The 25807-nt window shown below is 43.0% G+C and overlaps 1 protein-coding gene across 2 annotated transcripts in view; it reads right to left on the reverse strand.

Annotated features, from left to right (window-relative positions):
• TBX15 (T-box 15) overlaps positions 3234-25807 on the reverse strand; it is a 125150-nt gene continuing 102576 nt past the window's right edge. For both annotated transcript variants that reach the window (XM_018045977.1, XM_005677795.3), the window contains exons 7-8: positions 17862-17959; positions 3234-5733 (exon numbers count right to left, since the gene is read on the reverse strand). In XM_018045977.1, coding sequence (XP_017901466.1) covers positions 4949-5733; positions 17862-17959 — 883 coding nt within the window. In that variant the 3' untranslated portion in view covers positions 3234-4948. The remainder of the gene's footprint in view (positions 5734-17861; positions 17960-25807) is intronic.

The following is a 25807-nucleotide window of genomic DNA, read 5'->3' on the forward strand; positions in this document are numbered from 1 at the left end:
AAGCAAGAATACAGGCGTGGGTTGCCATGCCCTCCTCCAGGGGATCTTCTGACCCGGGGATCAAAGCCAGGTCTCTTATATTTCCTGCACTGGCAGGCGGGTTCTTTACCACTGGGGTCACCTGCAAAGCCCCAGCCCTATTAGTAACCCTGTCTTCAGGGGTTATTAAGGATGAAAGAGCCTTCATCATCATTCCCCAATCATTCTTTATCATCTTTTTATTTTAAATTTCCTCATAATGATGTTTGCATTCTGAAATTCCATTATTCATTTGCTAGCATATTCTATGTCACTCTCACACCAGATCATGAGCTCCCTGAAGACAGGATCAAGTTTAACTGTTCATTTCTATGTCCAAATCATCAAGTTCTACCTCTGCAGTGAAAACAATCCCAATTTCACTTTCTTACACGGAAAATCATCATCAAGTTGTGAGAGACTTTTTTTTCATTTGCCTCACATGTGCATGACTGCCTGAAAAGTGAACACTTTCAAGGACAAAACTATGACATGTATTTTTTTTAAGTCCAATATTATGTGTAATGGATTCTGTCAAGTTAGAATCTAAATTTTCATTACTCTGTCACAGAACACTGTGTGAAAAACAATAAATCTTTAATTTGGGTCCTATTAATTTGGAGTGAATTCAGCCATGTAACCATTTTGCACTATTGAAAAAGTTGGTTTGGCCAATAAATTCAATAAGAAGAATGACTATGTATTAGGATTCATACTGGGCCTTGAGAATCAAAGGGGAGCAAGACAGCCTTTTCTCAAAAAACATGAGCATCTTAAAGAAGGGTAAGCTTTCAGTAGCCCTTTGTATGCAATCGTTGTGCCAATTAAAACAAGGTTTCATCATTTCATTAAAAATAATTGGGTTGAGTATATTCTTGACAATCCTTATCCAGTTTGTGTTGAAGTTTTTTTTTTTTTATTACTTTCTCAGTTACAGAGAGAAACATATGCCATAATTCAAGTATAACCAACTTGGACTGTTCTAATTTATTCAAATTATAGATATTTTCTGTACTTAATACTCTTGCATTATTATTGCTCTTTAATAAGAAAAAAATAAGGTAAGAAATTATTTTTACTAGTGAATGAAAATGTGGAGCTTCTATGTCATTTGTTGCTCAGTATATTATCCTTTCCTATTACCTAAAACATCAAACACTGGTAGACCAGTGAACAATATTTACTATGCTGCTAGATCAGTAAGAAATAACAATAAGCTTCATAAACTGTTGTTCTTGGTCTACCACTGTGAAACCAAGTGTTGACTGCTAGATTTTCAAATAGGAGTGTCTTTTTATGTTTTGAGATGTCACCCAGAGAGCTTACAATCCATGAAGATACTCAATCAGCTACTGTCCTGGCTATGTAAGCAATGATCTGAAGGCTAATTGGGCTTCCCAGGGGACACAGTGGTAAAGAACCACCCTGCCAATGCAGGAGACAGAGGCAGGTTTGATTGCTGGGTCAGAAAGATCCCATGGAGCAGAAAATGGCAACCTACTCCAGTATTCTTGCCTGGAAAATTTCAATGGACAAGAGAGCCTGGCAGGTTACAGTCCACAGGGTCACAAAAGAGTCAGACACATCTGAGCTGATGGCTAATGGAGTTAACTGGCCACTCTTTGAAATTATTCATTAAACCAAAGCCATGATTAAAGTTTTGTTTTCCCAACCCAAGCTCCATTTCCACTGAAAGAGTGTGGTGGTCCAGCAACGTCACCCCCACGAAATCAAGCCCTGGTGAAATGGGTCAGTGAGCTTCCAGTGTAACTGTCCGCTGGGAAACAGTCTGAGGTAGGTGTAAGAGCAGATTTTAAGTCCTGAAGGACCGATGCCGAAGCTGAAGCTCCAATACTTTGGCCATCTGATGTGAAGAACCGACTCATTGGAAAAGACCCTCAAGCTGGGAAAGACTGAAGGCGGGAGGAGAAGGGGACAACAGAGGATAGTTTAGTTGGATGGCATCACCAACACGATGGACATGAGTTTGAATAAGCTCTGGGAGTTGGTGATGGACAGGGAAGCCTGGCATGCTGCAGTCCATGGGACTGCAAAGTCAGACCCGACTGAGTGACTGAACTGAACTGAACTATGGCTTCCCAGTGACATTTCTGTATGGACAGAGCCCAACCTTCAAAATCCTAGCTTTTTATTTGCAAAACAATAGTTTCTGCCCTGTTCACCTCTCCTGGTTATTGTGAGGCTCCAATGAGATGCATAAATGCTTACAAATGGAATAGCCATGGGCACGTTATTAGTCTCTAAAAAGTCATTTGATGCCTAACAACTCAAAATCACTCTTGTGCCAGGAGGAGCACATTCAAGAGGGAGGATATACATTTATGATTGAACATCCTACGTAAATCCTGCCTCAGAGACACTCTGGCCCCAACCCCTCAGAATTCTTTCCTGATGGTCCCTGTGCATCCTAAGTCTGCTGGGGCTCCAGCAGAAAGGCATAATGCTAATTATACAGACCCTGAGGTCAAACTGCCAGCTTAATCACTTGCCTGAGGGCTTTGGTCGAAGACTTTAACTTTTTAAAGTTGGTTTCCAAATCTATAATATGATCATAAAAATAATACCCAATATAGAATTGTGGGAGGACTGGATGAGATATCTATGTAAGACACATGGTGTAATATCTGGCACTTAGCTACAATGAGGATTGCTATTAGACTCACAGGTTTTGTTTTTTATAAAACGGCATATAGATTTATCCTTGTTTCTACAACTTTTCATGAAATAGATTGATTATATTTTTAATTAAAAAAAATTTATTTTTAATTAGAGGATAATTGCTTTACAATGTTGTGTTGGTTTCTGCTGTACAATGTGAACCAGCTATAATTATACATATATCCCCTCCCTCTTAATTCTCCCTCCAGCCCTCCAGTCCTACCTCTCTAGGTCCTCACAGAGCACAGGTTGAGCTCCCTGTGTTATACAGCAGCTGACTCACAGGTTTTTGCAGCTAACATGAAACCAGGTATCCCACTACAGTCCTGGCTTCATGTCCTAGTTTTCTCTCTGTCGGACTGTGTAATCTGGATAAATCTGTCCCTATGAAGCTTAGTTCCTGAGGATGGTAATACAGACTTCGTGTGTTCTGAACGAGATCATGTTAAATAGTAGAGATGAGAATGCTGTGCTTATGCACAGCACAATTCAAAGGCATGGGCTGCTGCTTGCTTATTCCATAGAACGGATACGCAGAAAACAATTGCAAAGATTTTATTTAGCGGCTTTCTGTGCTTGGCACTTAGAAACATAGTTCCGTGCATAAGGGCAAATTTTTATACACCTTTTCTTCATACATATTTTACATACCCTTTTTATTGCCCCCTTTTTTAATATTCATAATATTGGATTCCCCACTAGGCACATAAATACATTTATCTACAACACCTCAAAACCAAAAAAATCTTAGTAATATCTGAATTCTTTTACTTGGTACTATCTGCATTTCCACACCACTTAAAAAGTTTAGCTGGCACCAAACTTCACTTTTCTTATCATTAAAGGATTTGAAGGGGAAGGGAAAGATGAAAGGAAAAATCCAAAACTTCAAAATTGCAACGAACTATTTGATTAAAAAAAAAAAAAAAGTGGCGATGTAAGAGCAGGTGGAAGGATGTATTCTAGAAGGCCCATTCTCAACTCTCTGGAAGGTGACAGGACTCCTCCTGCCACAGGGGAAATGGGGCAGGCAATCCAGGTCAGGCATCTGGATCTGGCATTCAGAAGGCCAGACCCTCCCTGTGTTGCCTCTGTTCTCGGTATCATCTGTTGAGGTTATAAAACTCTTCCTTTCTCACACTCCTTCTGTTCCCCTTCCCCTGCCAGGCTGCGTGCTCTGGAATCGGCACTTCCTCTGTGGTGCCCCCTCTTCTGGCTCACAGTGGTCAGAACTGTGGGATTGAGACTCATGCCTTGCCTGGATGCTTCTCACCGTGCCTGACCAGGCATAGTGTCCCAGAGAGGTTTACTCCTCCACAACTCCACGGTTCTTTCCATAACCTGGGGGGTAGGGGTGGGGACCAAACCCATTTCCTCAGTGAACTAAAACTCTCATCGCTGCTCTCACTTCCTCATTCAGTCTTGCTCTCCACCTCTCTCTTGCTCTCTATTCTTTCTCCTTCTCTCTTTCAGCTGCTCTTACTCCCTCTTTTCACAGGCACCACTGGGAACATCAATGTTAGCACACCAATGGAAGAGAGCCAAAGTTCAAAGGCCATCTTTTTCAGGAAGCCAAGTCCGGTTGGAGTACTGATGTCTTTCCACCCCCATTGATGGGAAGGGGTTTCAGGATACATGGTTCATTCCAGAAAAAGGGTAAGCTGCAGGGAAGAAATGTTGGCAGGCAGCGACTGCTGACCCAGTCCGTCTACTGCTGTACATAGACAAAGTTTTGGTGAAAGCACCCATGCTGGGCTTCCCTCCACAGAGTTCACCCAGTTCCGAGTCACTGTGCACGTATGTTTGTGTATGGATGAGTCTGTGTATGGATATATTTATGTACGTGTGTATGTATGCAGGCACATATGTATGTGTGTATGTAAAGGTAGGTATGTATCTGTGTGTGGGTAACTTTTCATTGGCTGCTACATGCTAGCATCTCCCTTAACATTATTATAAAACGATTATTCAGTTTCTTCAAAGGCCACTCTGAGTAGACAATGCTAAGATTTGGGAAGGCAGGAGAATGGCCACTGAGTCAGAGATGATTCCACTGCAAGTATTCCTTCAGTGGCTTTAAGTGTCTCTTGTTGTCGTTGGGTATGTGCTTTCCTCCTCCAGAAAGTAATAATAATAAGAATACACAGTTCCTGTTTTTCAAAGGCGTTGGGCTTCCACAGAGGAGGATCTGCCCCTGGAGACTCTGGATCTGCCTCGGCTGCTGTTGGCTCCGTGGTGCTGGGACTGGCCACTAAACCATGTGAACAGACATCTGGGAGGAGGAGCCTGGGACCGCCCCATACTGCCGGCCGTCACAGGTGTTAGTCGCCTGCTGATTGTTGGGTGAAGGGCTAATCATGTGCATGCTGTGCTCCATCCCCGTAGGCAGGTACTGCCGCTCTCCAAAGGCCCCATTGGAAGGAGAAGAACAGAGTAAAGTGCTTTGAGAGGCGCTCAGTTTTTCTGGGCTTGCAGCTAGCCTAGGGGAAGTAGGGAAATTGTATCCATACAGATTATAAGGATTGTGGAGAGAGAAGGCATTGTAGGAGCTCTGCTGCATATGGCTGCCCCCGAACATGTGTGGTGAGGAGGAGCTGGAAGCTGCATTGCCTGCCTGCATGACATACTGAAACTGGGAAGTAGGAAAGGACCCCAGCTGGCCACCATAGGCTTCCATCTTGCTGTTGCTAGGCAACGAGGGAGGAGTTGGTATTCCTGAGATCAGGGATGGAGTCCTCTGAGGCATGAAGGTTTCAGAGGGCTGAGCAGCGGAAGTAGTGCCACTCTGGAGCCTGTTGTAGCCACTGTCACTCAGCCCTGGGTAGCTCTGCAAGGCAGCCATGTTGCTTCGGGCGCACGGTGGATAATCGGAGAGGTTTAGATTACACAGCTGGCTCTCTCGGCAGCCCACGTTGAAAGTGTTGGGGGCCAGATGAAACGTTGGAGGAGAACAGGATGGAGATAAAAGATGAGAAGAAGCTGAAGGGGATGGTGTCCCAGTGCTGGAGGTGGTTGGGGAAGTGCCTGTGCTGCCCCCTGAAAAATAAAACATAACTTCTTTTGAGACATGAGAATCACCTGAAAGGCTTGTTAGAATACAGATCACTGATTCCACCCCTAGAATTCTCATTTTGTAGGTCTGAGACAGGCTTCCCTGGTAGCTCAGTGGTAGAGAATCTACCTGCCAATGCAGGAGACTCAGGGATGACCCAGGGTTCAATCTGTGGGTCAGAAAGATCACCTGGAATGGGAAATGGCAACCGCTTCAGTATTTTTGCCTGAAAATCCCACGGACAGAGGAGACTGGTGGGCTACAGTCCATGGGGTTGCAGAGTCAGACATGAATTAGTGACCAAACAAAAACAAGGTCTGGGACAGAGCCTGAGGATTTGCAGCATGTTGTCAAGTGACCCTGAGGCTGCCAGTCCAGGGGCCACTCTTTGGTTAGATGATGTCCAGGACCATTTTATCTCCTAAAATCCCTGAATTTTATTTGAGAGTGCTGCTCTAATACCTCAGATTTTAGAACTGCATTGGTGGCTGATGCACCGATAGACAAAGGGCCAGTTCAACCCAATCCACTTCAAATGTGTTCTCAGGTAGTTTGAAAGTGAAAGTGTTAGTCGCTCAGTCGTGTCCAACTCTTGGCGATCTCACGGACTGTAGTCCACCAGGCTCCCCTGTCCATTGGGATTTTCCAAGCAAGAATACTGGAGTGAGTTGCCGTTTCCTTCTCCAGGGGATCTTCCCACCCAACCCAGGGATCAAACCTGGGTCTCCTACATTACAGGCGAATTCTTTACCGTCTGAGCCACCAGGGAAGCCCTCAAGTAGTTTCAGAAGGTCAAAAATGACCTTTCTGAGCCTCCCCTTTACCAGACTGTGAAGAGCAGTGCTGCACCCACTTCCTGTCCCATCTACTGGAAGCTGAAAGCAGTGATGAGTGCCAGGACTGCTGAACCTTTCATGTGAACTCCAGAAGGAGCAGCTACTTTGTCTTCCATTGGGACTCTCCCCTCATGGAATTTCTCTTTCAGAGCAAGGGTGGGACTTGCCCAGAATTGTTGAGAGCTGTGATTCCCCAAGGAGCACTGTACCCTTTAGGTCATCCACAGCTCAGGCAGGGACTCCTGGTAACTTGAGCTGCTATACAAGAGTAAAGGAACTTTAACATGGAAAGGAGCAGAAATAAGGCTTTTGTCAGTGAGGGAAAAATGTGAAGAAAACTATCAGGATTCTAAAGATAATGGGATCCAAAGAAGCCAGCCACAATGTACTGATGAAGAAGGTCCACATATGCAAGGTGAGAGGTAGATACCTCAAAGAGAAACCCAAAGCTAATTTTTAGCACAGTGGGTAAAAACGTCTTAGCCTACCTTCACAAGTATTACAGTAGTTTTGGCTGTAAAAGCATAAATTTAGCTCTTGTTAATAGTTTTTTCAAAGTTAATTTTTTACAAAGCCCAACCAATAACATCTCTTGTTTGGTCAAAAGAATTTCCCCAGGTAGAACTGGATTTAGATATCAATAGCTCCTGATTGTAGAATCATTTCAGGAAATTCTCCTTTTTGTTTCTTGTTTAAATCTTAAATTCTCTTTGATGTTGTTCAGTCACTAAGTCATATCTGACTTTTTGTGACCCCACTGACTGCAGCACACCAGGCTTCCCTGTCCTTCAGTATCTTCTAGAGTTTGCTCAAACTCATATCCTTGGAGTCGGTGATGCCATTCAACTATCTCATCCTCTGCTTCCCATTTCTCTTCCTACCCTCAACCTTTCCTAGCATCAGGAAAATTCCCTTGAGAGGTAAAAAGATGTTCATTCCACAAATTGAGATAAGACCAACACTGTAAATACCTTTACTAAGAGAAGTAAGCCAGAGCTAACCACAGAAAGAAGGGCATCAAACCTGCTTCTAGGTTCACTGGCCTCCATCCAGCTCCCATCCACAGGTAAGGCAAGCTACGTCTTAAATCTCCTCACCTGTGAAACAAGGGCTCGAACTGATAGGCTGCGAATTCTGTCCTCAGAATTATATTTCTGTCTGGTGGATTACATTTCTGTTAAAGTGTGAATTGCTAGTAACAAGTACTTTCCCAGGAGTCATTTAAACACAATGAAGAAGTACTTGAAGGGGAAACAATAAGGATGAGCGAGAACACGCTTCTTAATTTGTGCCACCGAGGGGCCCAGCCTACGGAGCCTAACGTGAAGCTCAGGGATTCATTTTCTGCAAGCATGTGGTTCCTCTCTGAGGCATCCTACATTTTTCTCTCCCTCTTCCACCCTACCAGGCACATCAGTGAAATAAGTGCTATGGCACAAATGGAGAAACTCGACTCCAGCTGTAAAGAGATCTGTGTTTTATGGGATGTGTATCTGGTCTCCTCTCTTTGAAAGTCCATTCTGGCTCTTCCAGATCTGGTGTTTATGTGGTCCTGGAAGAGACCCCCTGTTTGGCACGTTGTACCATCCCATCATAGGTATACGCTCCACCAGGCCAAGCTCGAGCCCTGCAGCAGGAAGTGCAAGATGGAGCAGATGACTTTTTATAACTCTAAATGCTTTTCTCGGATGGCCCATGATGGAACGAATGGTACTGATTTAAGGCCTCAATTGGTTTCACTAGAAAAAAATAAGAAGGGAACTATTAACCAGTTACAGGGATCTCTGCCGAGCAGATGAGAGGCACATGTTAAAAAGTTTGTAGTCAGCTTGCTCTGGCTTTTAAATGACACTCACTGGAAATGAGGCTTGGTGGCCTGCTGAGCTTCAGGGGGTGAGAGCCCTCATACAAACTAGTGTTTGAAGGGGGAGAGCAAGCCTGTCTGAGAAAAGGTCACGTTGCTTCCATCCACTTTGAAGAAATGCTCTTATGTACTTAAAATAATCAATAAAGATAACGGCCATTTTTTCAAAGTCCACACAAAAGAGAGAAGAGTATGGCATTTGTTGTGCCAAGAAGCAAACCAAGATATTGAGAAGTCTTTACTCTCTTATGATCTAACAGCTTGTCAGCTGTTAAACAAGATTGGGAGTGCCAGCCAAGTGCTAAATAAGCATAAGGAGGCAAGCTGCCCTCCCTATGCATTTCAACACTTAGCTTCCTAGAGGCCTCTCAACCCAGAAGAGCCAGGGCCGAGTGGGAGGCCAGGCCTCTCTGATACACAGCAGTCAGAGCTGTCTCTCAAAGGAAATCATGCCTCCCTTTCCTGTGTAGCCTTGTCTTTGTCCCCATCTGCTCTGTACAGCCAGGTCTGGAATGCTCTAAGAGTGCTGATTTAAACTTCATTTAATGGATGAACAGGGGCTATAGAGTCAAATACACCCAGTTCTAATCCCAGTGGTCTTTCTAAGGATGGGACCTTGGCAAGTGGGCTTCTCCATATAGATGGAATTTTGAATATCAACGTTGTAAGCATGTACAGAGAAACGGATGAAATAATATATTATCCTCTTGAAAAGCAAGGAGATCAAACAGTCAATCCTAAAGGAAATCAACCTGAATTGGAAGGACTGATTCTGAAAATGAAACTCCAATACTTTGGCCACCTGATGTTGAAGAGCTGACTCATTGGAAAAGACCCTGATGCTGGGAAAGGTTGGGTCCTAGTGGGGATGGCTGTTGTGGGTTTGCCCCTGTTCATGGAGCATCCTGAGCATCCTGGCCACTTGACGCTGTAGGAAGCATTACATCACAGCCAACTGCCCACATGTAACAGGCTATTGGAGTCTCTAAGGCTGTGAATGGGGAAGCACTGGACACCCACTGGGTCCATATCCCAAAGGCTAAATCAACTGTTTCCTCTCTGAACTATCTGCCCCTTCCCTCTCACTCCCCCCCCTTGGGACGGAAATAAGATGCCCCATGTCTCCATCTCTCTTCAGATCAGATTCAGCAAAGTGAAACTGAATACAAACAATTTAGGTAAGTGGGTGTCCTTCTCACTGTCCTCAGAGATCTTAATCCTTCTGAAGTGTGAAGTCACTCAGTCATGTCCCAAACTTTGCGACCCCATGGACTGTATGTAGCCCAGCAGGCTCCTCTGTCCACAGAATTCTCCAAGTAGCCATTCCCTTCTCCAGGGGATCTTCCCAACCCAGGAATCACATCCAGGTATCCTGCATTACAAATGGATTCTTTACCATCTGAACCACTAGGGTCCCCACTTCTGAGAGATGATTAAAATGTAACACTATAAGTAGCTAAAAGCTCTCCAGCATTTCAGGACCAATCCTCCACCACCCCACTTCCTTGCAGGCTATTCTACCTACAACCCAAAGTGAGGAGGTACTCAAAATTCACTTCAATGTTAACTTGCTCCAACATTCAAGGCCAACAGCCAAAATAACCAAAAAGAATACATGTTTAGCAGTGATTCCATACAAGGGAAATAACCTAGAATATACTTGTGCACCATGAAGACAAGTTAAATGTGACCATGAAAATCTTGAATACCAAGCCTGCTGACTTTTGCATCTTTAGATTGATCGCTTCCAGATTGTAACATGGAGACTTTCACAAACAGTGTCCTTGTGGCTTTATTTTGTTGTGTTTCCCCGCCCAAAATTGAAAAACAGTGAAACAAAACCCCATCTGGGCTAGTGAAGAATAAATTTCCATACAATTACTTGGTTCCATGAGCAGACTCTTCTCTCATATAACTCAACAGCATCTGTCCCTGAGGAGTGCTGATTCACCAGGTGCCCTTGAGTAGCCTTCTTCAAGGCTTTCAAACAGGTAAGAAGTAGAATATCAGAATCCTATGGATGGATCCCAGAGAATAAACCCAGAGGCCATAAAGCTTAATGATCAGAGCCCTGTTTATCCCAACTAAGGAATAACCCTTAGTTGAAATGAGCACTCTTCTCAAAATAGAAATTTAAACATTATAGTATTAATGGGAATTCAGTTCAGTTCAGTCACTCAGTCATGTCTGACTCTTTGCGACCCCATAAACTGCAGCATGCCAGGCCTCCCTGTCCATCATCAACTCCCGGAGTTCACTCAAAATAATGGGAATTATGTGGTTTCAATCCTAGAAAGAGTGCATCCCTCCATAAAGTTTAAAGATACACATTGTTTAAAACCTCTTCCCTTTAAGACAGTTTTAGATTCACCCAATTCTCATTTTTCACATTGGTTCTGTGTTCTGAGTCTCTGCTTCTTAAATGCCCCTATTTCATACCTACCACATTCCCCACCACATTCATACCTACCACAGAATGTTCAGACTACCACACAATTGCACTCACTTCACATGCTAGCAAAGTAATACTCAAAACTCTCCAAGGTCATAGAAAAAAGCAAGAGAGTTCCAGAAAAACATCTGCTTCATTGACTATGCCTAAGCCTTTGACTTAGGCAAACATTGTGTGGATCACAATAAACTGTGGAAAATTCTTAAAGAGGTGGGACTACCAGAACACCTTACCTACCTCCTGAGAAACCTGTATGCAGGACAAGAAGCAACAGTTAGAACCAGACATGGAACAACAGACTGGTTCCAAATTGAGAAAGGAGTACATCAAGGCCGTATACTGTCACCTTGTTTATTTAAATTATATGCAGAGGACATCATGCAAAATGCCAGGCTGGATGAAGCACAAGCTTGAATTAAGATTGTCAGGAGAAATATCAATAACCTCAGATATGCAAATGATACCACCCTTATGGCAGAAAGCTAAGAGGAACTAAAGAGCCTCTTGATGAGGGTGAAAGAGGAGAGTGAAAAAGCTGGCTTAAAATTCAGCATTCAAAAAAATTAAGATCATGGCATTCAGACCCATCATTTCATGGCAAACAGATGAAGAAACAATGGAAACAGTGACAGACTTTATTTCCTTCGGTTCCAAAATCATTGCAGGTGGCAACTGTAGCCATGAAATTAAAAGACGCTTGATCCTTGGAAGAAAAGCTATGACAAACCTAGACAGAGACATCACTTTGCCAACAAAGGTCCATCTAGTCAAAGCTATGGTTTTTCCAGTAGTCGTGTATGGATGTGAGAGCTGGACCATAAAGAAGGCTGAGTGCCCAAGAACTGATGCTTTTGAACTGTGGTGTTGGAGAAGACTCTTGAGAGTCCCTTGGACCACAAGGAGATCCAACCAGTCAATCCTAAAGGAGATCAGTCCTGAGTATTCATTGGAAGGACTGATGTTGAAACTGAAGCTCCAATACTTTGGCCACCTGATGCAAAGAGTCAACTTATTAGAAAAGACCCTGATTCTGGGAAAGATTGAAGGCAGGAGGAGAAGGGGGCAACAGAGGATGAGATGGTTGGATGGCATCACCGACTCAATGGACACGAGTTCGAGCAAACTCTGGGAGATGGTGAAGGACAGAAAAGTCTTGCGTGCTGCATGCTGGGGTCGCAAGCAGTCAGACATGACTGAGTGAACAACAATAACCATATGGGCTAGGTGGCACACTCCCATTTTTTCACTTTCCGTTGACTTGCTTATTTTCTCTGATACTTGTTTTACTGCCTTCTCTGCTGCAGTTTGCATCTGCTGTTACTGTCGTTTGGAATCCTGCCTCGTTCCTGGCAACAGCATCCACTTTTCCCTCTGAGAAACACTCCCTCTCGCACTCACCCTTCACCCATACCTCCAGACTCAGGCCTGGATGATCTAAGCAACCCCATCCCTGCCATAGTAATTAATTCAGAGGCAACTCAATTAGAGTCAATGAAACTCAGTGAGATTGTGCTAGAAATCTTAAAGAGAGATACATGACCTTTCCCATCCAATTTAACCCTAAAAAGGTGCAGGTGCAGGAATGCTGGCAGCTAGCTATGTCACCACCATGGGGAGCCTGAGGATGAAGTCTGGTGAGAGATGATAATGCCTTGGAGTGGAGTAGTAACAAGGGAGATCAGAGATATGAGCAGATTCGAGAACTTGGTAACGGCTGGATATGGTGGGGACAGGGAGGCCTGTCATGCTGCAGTCCATGGGGCTGCAGAGTCAGACATGACTGAGAGACTGAGCTGAATTGAACTGGATATGGAGGGAGGGAACTGGCTCAGATGGCTAATGGGCAGCAGCGTCCTTCCCCCAGGAGAGGGCGCCAAGTCTGTGAGGCAAATCATGGACTCCGTTTTGGATGTATTGACCATAAGGGACTACAGGACAAAACAGAATATGTACCCAGTAACCATTTGCCCTGGGGCTTCCCGGATGGCTGTGCGGAAATGAACCCACCTGCCAATGGAGGAGATGCAGGAGACGGGGGTTCCATCCTAGGGTCGGGAAGATCCCTTAGAGGAGGGAATGGCAACCCACTCTAGTATTCTTGCCTGTGAAACCCCATGGACAGAGGAGCCCCGCAGGCTACAGTTCACAGTGTCGGGAAGAGTCAGACAGGACTGAGCAACTAAGCACCAGAAGCACGAGCAACTATTTGCTCTATGGACTGAATTGAGACACTCTCCAATCCTTCTCAAGAACTCCTCTCGGGCATTATTTCTTACCTCAGGGATAAATGAGATCAGCATAAATTGGCTCTCTTTGAAACACTGTAATGATCAAAGACCTCTGTCCATTGAACCTCCCTCCATTCCCAATCTCTTCACTAGCATAAATTTTCTCAGTATTTGATCTCTTTCACTGACCAACCTCTAATTAACACAAATCAACTGATAAAAATGAAATAAGGGCCTACTAGAGTCGACGCTCAAGTTGTTGACAATGCCAACAGAGACCTTAATGATCCTGACTTTTAACTGCCTGATAAACACTGAAAAATGCAAAGGTGCTGAAATCTGTCTAGTGATGTCTGCCACCAGTTGAGAGAAGGGAGCGTTTCTGTCAACGGCAAGTCTCCTTACATTCACAGATGGAGACGTATGACCAGCTTTGGAGCCACTGGTCCCAGATGGTTCCTTTTCACATAACAGTTGTCAGATCCCACTTGGAGACTCCACTCACAAAAACCCTCTCAGTATTGGTCATACAAGTGGCTCCACTGTATACATTATCAGAACAACCTCATAACAACATCAGGATATCATCAGAACAGCAAGATTAAACTTGGCTATAACTGACCTGGGCTCTTCTTTCTTTTTACTTCTTTGTCTGTGTTGCCTCACTCCACTTCCATAAGCACAACTTACTTGGTTAGTTTACTTTGTCCCTGCCACAAGTGGTGTTTAGGCAGAAGCTATTCCTGAAATATAATTTCTATCTCCAGACTATCCAAAAGTATAAACTCCCTTGCTGATTCTAAACGAAGATGTCTGAAAATAAAACCATACAGTTGCCTTCATAAAAATGAAATATGGATTTACTATTTATAGAGCTAATGCTCAAGTTGTTGACAATAAACCATCAAATGGATTAATAAACTGATTGTGTGTGTGTATGTGTGTGTATGGTAAATAAGAAGGAAGAAAGTCTGGTGGAAAGGAGAGTACCCAGTGAAGCAGGAGATCCACTGAGTCCTCAACTCAGTCCTGCCAGCACTTAACTGCAGATATGTTCCTAGGCTGCTCTATGCCTCTGCTCATTTTGGTGTTAAAGTCAGAGAAAAATGAGCATGCATTCTTCTCCGTAAGAGAAAACAACTATATAGAGCATCCATTCAATATATTTTTAAAAATAGATTTGTTTTTTTGTAAAACTGGTTAATTCACCTAAGCACATTCCTTGAAAGGTTATCAACAGATGGGTCTTAATGAAAGAGAAATTTAACTGACAACAAGGGCAAGATGGAAAGAGCACCCTTCACTTCATCCAAGCAGAATGGCTGATCCAGCCTCCAGCAGCAGCAACAGCACAAAACTGTCCCAGGGCTAAGTGTTTGACATCCAGATATTCATGTGCTTGAAGCAATGAGGTAATGTGGACACCTGGGTGGGTTGATCACTGTTTGGATCTTTACTCTGGTGCCAACATTCCCAATGGTCTCTTCACCAAAAGGGAGTTAGTACAAAATCAGTCTGCCATTGAAGCTTCCACTAGAAACTCACCACTCTTTACTTCTAAGACACAAAGCAGTTTAACACAGATGGCTATGTCTCTTTTGTTCATTTTATGACTGATACTGTCCAGAGTTACTGGAAACCTCAGTTTTTAAAGGAAGCAAGAATGAGTATTGTTACTTTTACATCCTTTGTCAATGTCAAGAAATCCAAGCCACGTATTTTTTAATAATGAGAATCTGGATCAAATTCAATATATAGTTCAAAAATATATTCCAATTAAACTATTGAATAGAGACTTGGCTTTTCCTCTAGCACCATCTCACCACCATATGTATCCAATAATTCTATGCTCATTTCCCCCATCAGTATAAAAAGAGACTCAATGAACAAGTGTGACAGCTTTCTCCGCAAGTTCAGTTTCTCTTAAACCATTACTTCCCATGTGTCAATAAGTCTTCAGATGGATAAATTTTCAACAGAAGCATCATAAACCCCACTGTGCTGCACATCTTAGCAATGCAGGTTCCCTTTCAGCTTCCCCATGCCTACTGCACCTGCCCAGTGGTTCCACATGCTGGCGATATGCAGGTAGCCACCCCCAACCATGTGGGCACCCATGCCCACATCCGGTGACTGCGCTCCAAGATTTAACCAGATGCTGACCCTGCCTGCCTGAGCCATAGTGCTACCAAGCGCTATCTCATTCACCATTCATTAAGCACTTCCTGGGTGCCAGGCCCTGGGGTACATCTTGGGGACACATCAATGAACACAATGTCACCACCCACGCCTGCTCTCAGGAACTGGCACCCCTACCACCCTTCTCATACCAGCCTTCATGATATAAAACTCCTGCTCAGTTAGGGCTTGGAAAGTCAACAAGTAAAGCAAAGGCAGATAAGCAAGGAGACACCTCGGAAATAAATAGGATCAAGTAAGTGTCTCTGCTTGGCAGCTTCATTTATAAAGCTTGTTTATGTAAATGGCCTCACAAACACACACACAAAAAATCATCACTCTTTAGGAAAATTATCCCTCTTTGAGATGAATAAATGGATTCAGAAGTAACTTGCCCAAGGTTATATAGACAGTTTAGTGACCATCAAGATGAAGGTCCAAATTTCCCAACTTCCATAAACCTCTGCCACTGAAGGGCCATGAAGGCATCAGAGCATCAGCAACAGCCTGAATATATATTGATAACATTAGAAGGAGCAAGATGCTTTCAACAAATGGCTTCCATTTCTCCTCCATTTATTCAAAACGGAAATAAAAGGACTACCTTGGCAGTCCAGTGGTTAATACTCTGAACTTCCAGTGTTGGGGGTGTGGGTTTGATCCCACGTGCCATATAGCATGGCCAAAAATAAAACAGGCCTACTTGTTCTCTCAAAGTAAAAAAGCAATATAAAATAAAACAACAAAATTTTTTACAGAGATGGATATTCTGGACCACTTGCTTCCCCAGATCCCTGTGAAGATGAATGGTCTAATCATGTTATGAATAAATCATCAGAACAGCAACATTTCCTGTCTCTGGTGTGCTTTCTTTTCTGGTATTGATATGAGGGACATAGGGGGTGAAGACAATGACAACAACGATGATGATGACAATAACAAAAAGCACATACTGAGGGCTTCCTGTGGTTTTAAGTGCATTATCTCATTTGATCCTTGAAAGTGAAAGGAAGAAAGGGAAGTCGCTCAGTCATGTCCGACTTTTTGCGTCCCCGTGGACTGTAGCCCACCAGGCTCCTCTGTCCTTGGGATTCTCCAGGCAAGAACACTGGAGTGGGTTGCCATTTCCTTCTCCAGGGGATCTTCCCAACCTAGGGATCGAACCTGGGTCTCCTGCATTGCAGGCAGATGCTTTATCCTCTGAACCACTAGGGAAACTAGTCTCCCATTATGCAGATAAGAAGACTAAATGTCAGAAAGGATGAGGGACTTGATCAGTGTCACCAAGCTAGCAAAGAACAGTGATAAGAGCCTAACTCAAGCTGTCAGACTCCAGAACCTATGCTTTTAATCACTATCTCATGTTAAAGCCTGAGGGAGTTCAGTAATTCACATCATAAAACTTAATTCAGTGTGCAGACTGCTAGATCCTCCCTGAGAAGGGGGTTAAATATAATATGTTATCAAGTCCTGGAAGGGACTCCTGTATCACTGAGCCATAATTAAAAAACTAGGACTCTATTAATAGCAACTATTTGATAAAATGAGTACAAACTAATTTTGATCACTGTCACTTCGAAACAAGAGGAGGCTGGAGAGGAAGACTCATTAGGCGTCTGACATTTGGGAAACTTTCACTTGGGTACCCCGGTGAATGGGTGCTGCCCCCGGGAGAGCCAGTGGTTGGACTGAAAAGAGGAGGTGAAATCAGCCCATGAGCCTGTTCACGTGGCCACAGGCTTCCCACCCTGAGAAGAGAAGGGAGATTAGAAATCGGATGAAAAGCACAATGCAGTGGAAGAAAAAAGTCTGCTCTGCCCACCCACTTGAGATGGGTGTGGCTCCACACCAGTGAAACAGGAGAAAGCACAAGCTAGAAGATTCAGAGGGGCTTGCAGCAGCCCCCTCCTCACTGTCAGACTTGAGAGATTCATTCCCACTGTCTGGGGCTAAGTTGTTTCTTACCTACAAACTAGAATAAGAAAACAGATAAGGCTGCCATGAGTAATAAATGAAATTATTATTATCTCCAAATCTCCACCCCTGCTGGCTCCCTGATGGTTCAGTTGGTAAAGAATCTGCCTGCAACGCAGGAGACCCAGGTTTGATCCCCTGGAGAAGGAAATGGCAACCCATTCCAGTATTCTTGCCTGGAAAACCCCATGGACAGAGAAGCCTGGTGGGCTACAGTCCATGGTGTCACAAAGAGTCAGACATGCCTGAGTGACTAACACTTTTACTTTCTAAATCCTAAGGGCTACATGAATGCTTAGTGATAGAAACAATCATCCCAACACCATTGTGATCATGAACATAACCTTGCTTCGGGAAAAGGGAGAGGGATCTGGAGGTGCCAGGTAAAACACTGCCTCTGAAACTAGCTTATTTGCACAAGTGGTGATGCTCTGGTTATTTAAGGAGCTATCTAGTACTCTTCGTTCCAGGAGTCCAAGTAACTCGTGGCTTGGCTTGGGGCCAGCTGCGCTATATTCAGTTCAGCTCCCACTCCCTCCCCGGCACAGCCTCTAAGCAGAGGACTTGCCCAGGGCTTTACCTTGCTGCTTTTGCATGGTGGTGAAATCTTCAAAGGTGAGTGTACGCACAGGGGGTCTCCAGAATGCATAAGTCTCCATGATGGCTTCCAGTCCCGTTCTACAGAGAGAAAAGCCAGCAAGTTGTTAAATAATCCCCAGAAATTCATTGACTTTTAAAAAAAATCCTGAGGTGGTTTGGTGACAATCAGCATATGTATAAGAACCGAGAGGTATCATCACTGGGGTAAACTGGTCTGGAAGAGCACAGTTACAGATGTTGCTAGACTACAGGTGAGAGAAGAAATTAACCCAATTCAGATCATCTGCAAACAAGTCACAGCTATGATAGAATTTCACTCTGACCCTTCTTCAGAGAAGGTTTAGCCTGCATGAAAAATACACGTTAAATGTTAAAGGTGAAGGCCCCTGGATGTCATGAACAGATCTGAGCAGAGAGTCGCAGTGACCATTTCCCTACAAGACAATGTCATCATCATCACCACAGTGTACCGATACAGTCCGCCCCAGGGTCAACTTTGCCACCAGGTATGTGGAGTCAATGAAACCGTCATATTGCTGTGCCTTTAAAGGCTTCTTAAATCAACCGAGACAGGCAGGTAATAGAAATAGAAGGAGAGATAAGTGATCAAATACACTTGAATTTCTGCTGCAACAGGAAATGCCTACTTGAAGACACAACAAGTGTTTTAGTCCCTAAAATTATACCTCAAACAAAACGGCCAATACATTTCTGCAAATATTTATCTGTATTCTGTAGTATAATAACCAAAATGGTCTTTGCAAGTCATATACTTGGGACTTCAGGAACAGCCAATATTTTTATAATATATTACTTCTGCTTCATTGATACTGGAAATTCCATTAATTGAACTGTGTGCCCACTGCCTAGTTTATCCTTCAATAAATTCTATTATATATATGTGTGTATCTTTAGGGCTTCCCTGGTGGATAAGTGGTAAAGAATCCACCTGCCAATGCAGGAGACAGGGGTTCAATCTCTGGGTCAGGAAGATCCTTTGGAGAAGGAAATGGCAACCCACTCCAATATTCTTGCCTGGGAAATCCTAGAGACAGAAGGAGTTTGACGGGCTACAGTTGACGGGGTCAAAAAATGTCAGACACGACCTAGCAACTAAACAACAACAATTTATGAGATTGATAGACATTGTTTTAACATAATTATCCAGGTTATCTGGATTATCTTAAAATATATTACTCCTGATATTCCATATCCTTAAAAGAGAATATTGGTTGGTGCTTTGTTTACAGCTGTGAAACACAGCTTCTGATTACTCCCTCTTTAAAACTAATTGTTTCACTTCCAGCTACATGGAGGCAAGGGAAATTCCGGCAGAAGGTAGGAGAAGAAAGTTAAAGAAGAGTAGGGAGCATAAATCCTTTCATTGCAAAGTCACTGGAAAGGAACACAGTGTCCCTTCCTGGAAAAGATATGCTTTCCTCTTGAGATGAAATTTACGCTGCCTGTCCTCCCTAGGTAATACATATCCAGCATTCTTTCAGTCCGGCACAGCAAGAATAATGTGAGAAGCTTTATTTTAAGTGGGAACAAATATCCTTCCCTAATAAATGATTACAAGATCCCCTGAGGTTCTTCTCTGATGAGCTGCTGATACACTGATTGACTCTTTGTGTTGGAAAATTTCCTCTCTGAACTGGCCATACTTGCACAGTTAACTTTCTAAAGTCTTCCCTGGAATCTTGGAGGCTTTAAATACACCAATGTTGGCAAATCAAACTCTGTATTTTTAGAAGAGGTTGAGAGGAGAGGGTGTTACATGGTGTTTATTAGCTGTTAATCTGTTAAAAGTAGGAATAGAAGACATCTCCACATAGTCACCGTACATTAATGCTGAATACAGTACATGAAACTATTTGTGGAGAGAAACTGTCCAGGCAATTAGGGAGTTCAGAATAATAAGGGGATAGGCAGATAAAGCCATGCTGAGCCTTGATGAACATAAAAAATAGACAGGCCAGGCTTAGCTCTTACTGCCTTGTTTTGGAATGTTGGGGGCTCACCAGAACATCTTAGGATTCTCTTTAATGGCATGAGAGGCTCACTGAAAATGTCCAAAGTCTCTATTGTTCCACCTCCTATTCCATTCTTCCCAGCAACATGTACCAACGATAGGGACAAAATATTAGTTCAAGGGCAAAGAACAGTTTCTTCTCACTTCATAATAAAGTGATAGAACACTGTGAAGAAGTCAAAATACACTGATATACTGCCAATGTTCTACTTATTAAAGGAATAAAAAAAGAACATTAATCTTATTTACATAACAGGCAAAAAGGGCAAAGGTATTAATAATTTTATTTAAGTAGTTAACTTTAAAAAGGATACCAGACATTCATCCATTATCCAAATCTAAAATCTCCTCCCTATGTTACCATCTTAGATGGAGATGTTAGATGGAGAGTTATCTAGCCTCAGTTTGAGTATTTCCCAAAGAAAATATATAGTTTTGTGACAGATCTATTAGGAAGTTCTTTCTGACCTAGAGCTGAAATCTCTGATGTAACCTTTTCTTGTTAAAAAAAATAAACATTTTTAGTTTTAAAAAAAATAAACATTTTATTTTGGAATACTTTTAGATTTATAGAAGTATCAAAGGTAATGCAGAAAATTCCAGTGTAACTGATGTAACTTTTACCCTCTGGTTCCATTGTTGTTGTTATTGTTGTTGTTTAGTCACTAAGTCCGTCCGACTCTTCTGCGACCCCAGGAACTGCAACCCATCAGGCTCTTCTGTCCATGGGATTCTCTGGGCAAGAAGACCAGAGTGGATGGCCATTCCTTTCTCCAAGGGATCTTCCTGACCCAGGGATGGAACTGGCATATCCTGCGGGCAGATTCTTTACCACTGAGCCACCTGGGAAGCCCCTGGTCCTATTGTACTGTATGCTAAGACATTTCAGTCGAGTCCAATTCTTGGTGACCCTGTGGACCACAGCCTGCTAGGCTCCTCTGTCCCTGGGACACTTCAGGCAAGAATACTGCCAATGGGTAGGGTAAACAGTAAGAGTGCCAGACGCTTTCCATACGCTCATCAGGAAAAGCTTCCTTAGCTCTTAACATAATGTACGACATGCCACATATGGACATGCCCATGGTCCGTCCAGTCCAGGTGTCTGTCACAAGGAGGGTTTTTTTGGTGGTGAATTTGGGGTTGGGCATGACTACCAAAAACTAACAGCCAAGTCTATACATTCCTGACCATACTTTACTAATGTGCTGTGGATCTCTCTTATAGATTCATCATAGACCTTACTGAATCTATTTATATATTCAGATTGGGTCTCTTTCTTTAAAAAATCAATTCTATTTCCTATGAGCTTCCCTGGTGGCTCAGATGGTAAAGAATCCACCTGAAATGTGGGAGACCTAGGTTTAATCCCTGGGTTGGGAAGATTCCCTGGTGGAAGGCATGGCAACCCACTCCAATATTCTTGCCTGGAGAATCTCCATGGACAGAGGAGCCTGGTGGGCTATGGTCCATGGGGTCACAAAGAGGTGGATATGACTAAGCACAAGCATCGTTACTGTTTACTATATGCCACGTCATATTTGTCTTCAGACTTCACTAAGCTTTATTGTATAGACCAAATCGTTCAAAAGCACTATCTTTTCTTTATTTATCAGGATTTGGTAAAGTGCCGCAGCAAGGTAAGTATTAGCTAATTTACTTTCCACCATATTTTTTTTAATTTATTTTTGGCTGCCCTGAGTCTTCATTGCAGCACATTTGGTTTCTCTAGTTGTGGAAAGCAGGGGCTACGCTTCCACTGTGGTGGAAGCTACTGAGGCTGCTCATCGTAGCGGCTTCTCTTGTCATGGAGCATGGGCTCTAGGGCTTGCACGCCTCAGCAGTGGTGGCATGTGGACTTAGTTGCCCCTCGGCATGTGGGATCTGCCCCAATCAGGGATCAAACCCATGTCCTCTGCAATGGCAGGCAGATTCTCAACCACTGGATCACCAGGGAAGTCCCACAACCATGTGTCCCATACTTAGCACAATGCCTTTTACACGGCAAGATTTCAATTTATATGTATTAAATTAATAAATAAAGGAATCATTTTTATTATTTATTTATTTATTTAATATTTATTACTGTTTTTATTACTGAGTCACTATTTCCCAAACTTTAACCAGCATTCATTTTTCCAAGACTAAAACAGGAAAACAACTTGATATCCAGTCAAGACTCTGAAGACAGAAAGAATCCTCTAGTACTAGAGACGGGAATTGCATCTACGTGTGGCTGTTTATGTCTTCCTTGACTCAGGTCCCAGAGAGGTTTCAGTTTTTCTTTGGTTTCTTCTGTTCTTGTCATGGAACTTCTAACCTTCAATAGAGTCTGAGTCCCCTAGCACAGGCCAGTCATTTCTATCCTCATCTTCTCTTCTAAGAATCCTTGCCAACTACCCATTAACATCTTCAGCCACTTGGATGTCTATTCAAAGTTTATACTAAGCAATGACATGTTGTTTACTTATTCATCATCATTATATCCCAGTTTAAAAAAACTTCATCTCAAGGGTTTTAAAAGTGAATTCATTCTCTAACGGATAAAAAAGTAGTCTTAGGTAACCTACATGTCATTAACATGTTCCACATGGTGGGCCTCAAAGGGTCTGCTAAACACCAGAGACCTGATGTCATCTCTGAAGCTTCCAATCAAAGATGATCAAATTGGCCAGTGTCCCCATCTTGCTTACTTTCCCCTCTTTGCTCCAGTGACAACAGAGGCCATATCTAAACCCCCTTTGTTCAGTCATTTGGCTGTAATCACCTCTCTGATTTCCAGGCCTCTCCTCTTTAGACATTTCCGTCTGCTCACTGGCCAAGCCAACAGCACACACTGAAGAGGAGGGAGAAAGGGAAAGCGAAGAAGCGAGTCAATGAGCTCTTCTGTAAACTGATGATGCCTTGAGATCAACTGATTTGGAAAAACAGCCAAAGTGAAAAGAAATAGTCTTCCAATCTTCTCATTCCAAAAAAGAAAAAAAAAGTGAGCTCATCCCTTTGAGGTTTATCAAATATTTGATGATTATAATAATTACAACTACATTCATAACCTGTTAGACAACACACCTATGCAGTTTCTGTTTTTTATTTATCTTCAACTAGAAAATTATTTCTTATGTTTCTTTCATTTATTTTCTTTGTAATTCTGACATCTTACTCTTTGCTGGTGATTCCATTAACAAGGGGAACTTATGCTAGCGATTATTAAGATCACTGATTAGCTCTCAGTAGAAGACAGTCAAAGACTAAGGGAAGTCTACTGAGATGGGGTCTCGAAGTCAAAAAGAGGTTATTTAATCAGGAAAACAATGATGTGCTAAGTTTCGAGAGATATAAAGGCAAAAAACACCCCCAGGGTCTTTACCCTTAAGGAGAATTCTGCTCAACAAAAAGATAATGACCTGTAAATTACTGATTTCTGAACTGTGTGACACACGCTATACTGGAGATATGCAGGAGACGCCATGAGGCACTGAGCAAGATGTCTTGAATACACCTGGAAAACTCAAGGGCAGGGGGGTGTTCCACAAAAGGCCAGTTATTGAAGCTTAATATTATAGGGTACTCAGTAGTTTCGCACACAGATAAGAGGAAGAAAGAGCTTCCACAGTAGAGTTAACAGTATATGCACAGACTTGGAGGCATGGAAAGAAGATGTACTCTAGGAACTGAACTAGTTCAGGGTGACTGGGGCTCCAAGAGCAAGGTGAGGGAGGTGGAGGGTGTGGGGCCGGGCACCATGAGTATTTATTCCATGTTAGGCTCTTGGGTTGTGTCCCACGGCCGATGCTGTGCTTCAGAACTCCTTTCTTTTCTCCTCCAGTTCCAACATTTGAAAAGACACAAAACCAGAATGTTCTGTTTTCTTAAGTCTAATTACCACATGTCAACTTTCTAATCCTTTTTCTTAGACTGTCCTTGGTCCACTGTGGTCAGGTCAAACCTTCCACACGTCCTTCTCCTTCACTAGATCTGGAATCTTCTCCTATATTAAGATTCCTCAGGGTATTTGTCCTCCAGGGATAGTCCTAAAGACCTCCCAGTGGAGGTCTGAAAATTGGCAAAGAAGCCATCATTCAAAACTAGGAATAAAACTACCATATGACCCAGAGTTCCACTACTGGGCATATACCCTGAGGAAACCATAATTGAAAAAGACATATGTACCTGAATGTTTATTGCAGCACTGTTTACAACAGCCAGGACATGGAAGCAACCTAGATGTCCACTGACAGATGAATGGATAAAGAAGTTGTGGTACATATATACAATGGAATATTACCCAGCCATAAAAAAGAATGCATTTGAGTCAGTTCCAATGAGGTGGATGAACCTAGAGCCTGTTGCACAGAGTGAAGTAACAGAAAGACAAATATCATATATTAACGCATATATATGGAATCTAGAAAGACGGTACTGACAATCCTATTTGCAGGGCAGCAAAGGGGATACAGACATAAAGAACAGACTTTCGGACATCGGGCAGGGGGTGGCACGGGGTAGGGGGCAAGAAGAAGGTGGGGTGATCTGAGAGAGTAGCATTGAAACATATACATTACCTTATGGAAAACAGATAAAAAGAGGGAGTCTGATGTATGAGGCAGGGAACCCAAAGCCAGAGCTCTGTGACAACCTAGAGGGGTGGGATGGGGAGGAGGTGGGAGGGAGGTTCAAGAGGGAGGGGACACATGTATACCTATGGCTGATTCATGTTGATATATGGCAGAAACCAACACAATATTGTTAAGGGATTATCCTCTAATTAAAAAAAAATTTTTAACCCCAGCTTTAGGTGTGCAATAAATACATCTACCTGATGAACTGGTACTTTACAATGGTTTGAAAGAACAAGTGTTCAATGGACAGAAGATTAGAGTTGAGTTAAAACTGTTCCTTACCCAGGGATTTCCAACATGGGAGTGCTGTAACCACTTGGAGTCTGAATAAGTAGAGTAATGCTAAATTACACAAGGCCCAGATTAGCTTACTGGTTAAGAGCACAAGGTCAGGAGCCAGGCTGTTGACCAGGGTTCCAGCTGCAACCCTGCCACTTAACTGGTGCAACCTTGCCAAGTTATATAACCTCACACTCCTAAAGCTTCCTACCTGCAAAATGGAGATACTATTACTCCCTTTTAATTGTTACTTAATAAATGCATACTGATTAGGACAAAATATTTCAACATAAGAGAGAAAATACAATAAAAGCATGAAGACCACTGATCTAACTCAAGTAATAGAAATCCCACCATCTGCTCAGGTTGTGATATGGAACAAGAGAAAACACTCTTACTTAACTGGAATACAAAGCTTTGTCAGCCCTCTGGTTCTGGGCTGAATGTGGAAGGACTCGTATGTTACCTAATTTCGTTTCTCATTCTCTCCTCTAAGAACCAAAAAAATGTGTCCCCCAAGCCTCTGTAGGCCTCATTATCTTGCAGATATTTCAGACTCCAATATGTTAGCCATTAAACAGACGTCACTCTGTTAGATGACACCATCGCTGGGCAAGAGCCATAGATAATAAAACAACTGCCAACTTTCTCTGGCAAACCCACATGGCCAAGAGGACAATAGGGGGAAAGATTCATGACACAGGAGGGAGAACAAATAACAAGGCAGAGAAAAATGTTAAACACTGGCTGAAAGACCATAAGCCTGGGGACGTGAAAAACAGCTATGGCCTGGATGAACAGGAGGAGTCTGGAAGGATGCTGCTGCCAGAGTCCACTATGAAGCCAGCTACCTTCAGCTGCAGATGAAGCAACGCCTACCGGGGAGTCCAGCACTGATCGCTTCCATAGATCTGTTGAATGGCACCCAGGCCAGGGATAACAAAAGAGTGTACAAAATCTCCAGGGGTTAGTGAGATTGCCAGGAATGAGCAGGATGAG

The sequence above is a fragment of the Capra hircus genome, chromosome 3, assembly GCF_001704415.2.
Source record: "Capra hircus breed San Clemente chromosome 3, ASM170441v1, whole genome shotgun sequence".
In the NCBI taxonomy this organism is placed as follows: domain Eukaryota; kingdom Metazoa; phylum Chordata; class Mammalia; order Artiodactyla; family Bovidae; genus Capra; species Capra hircus.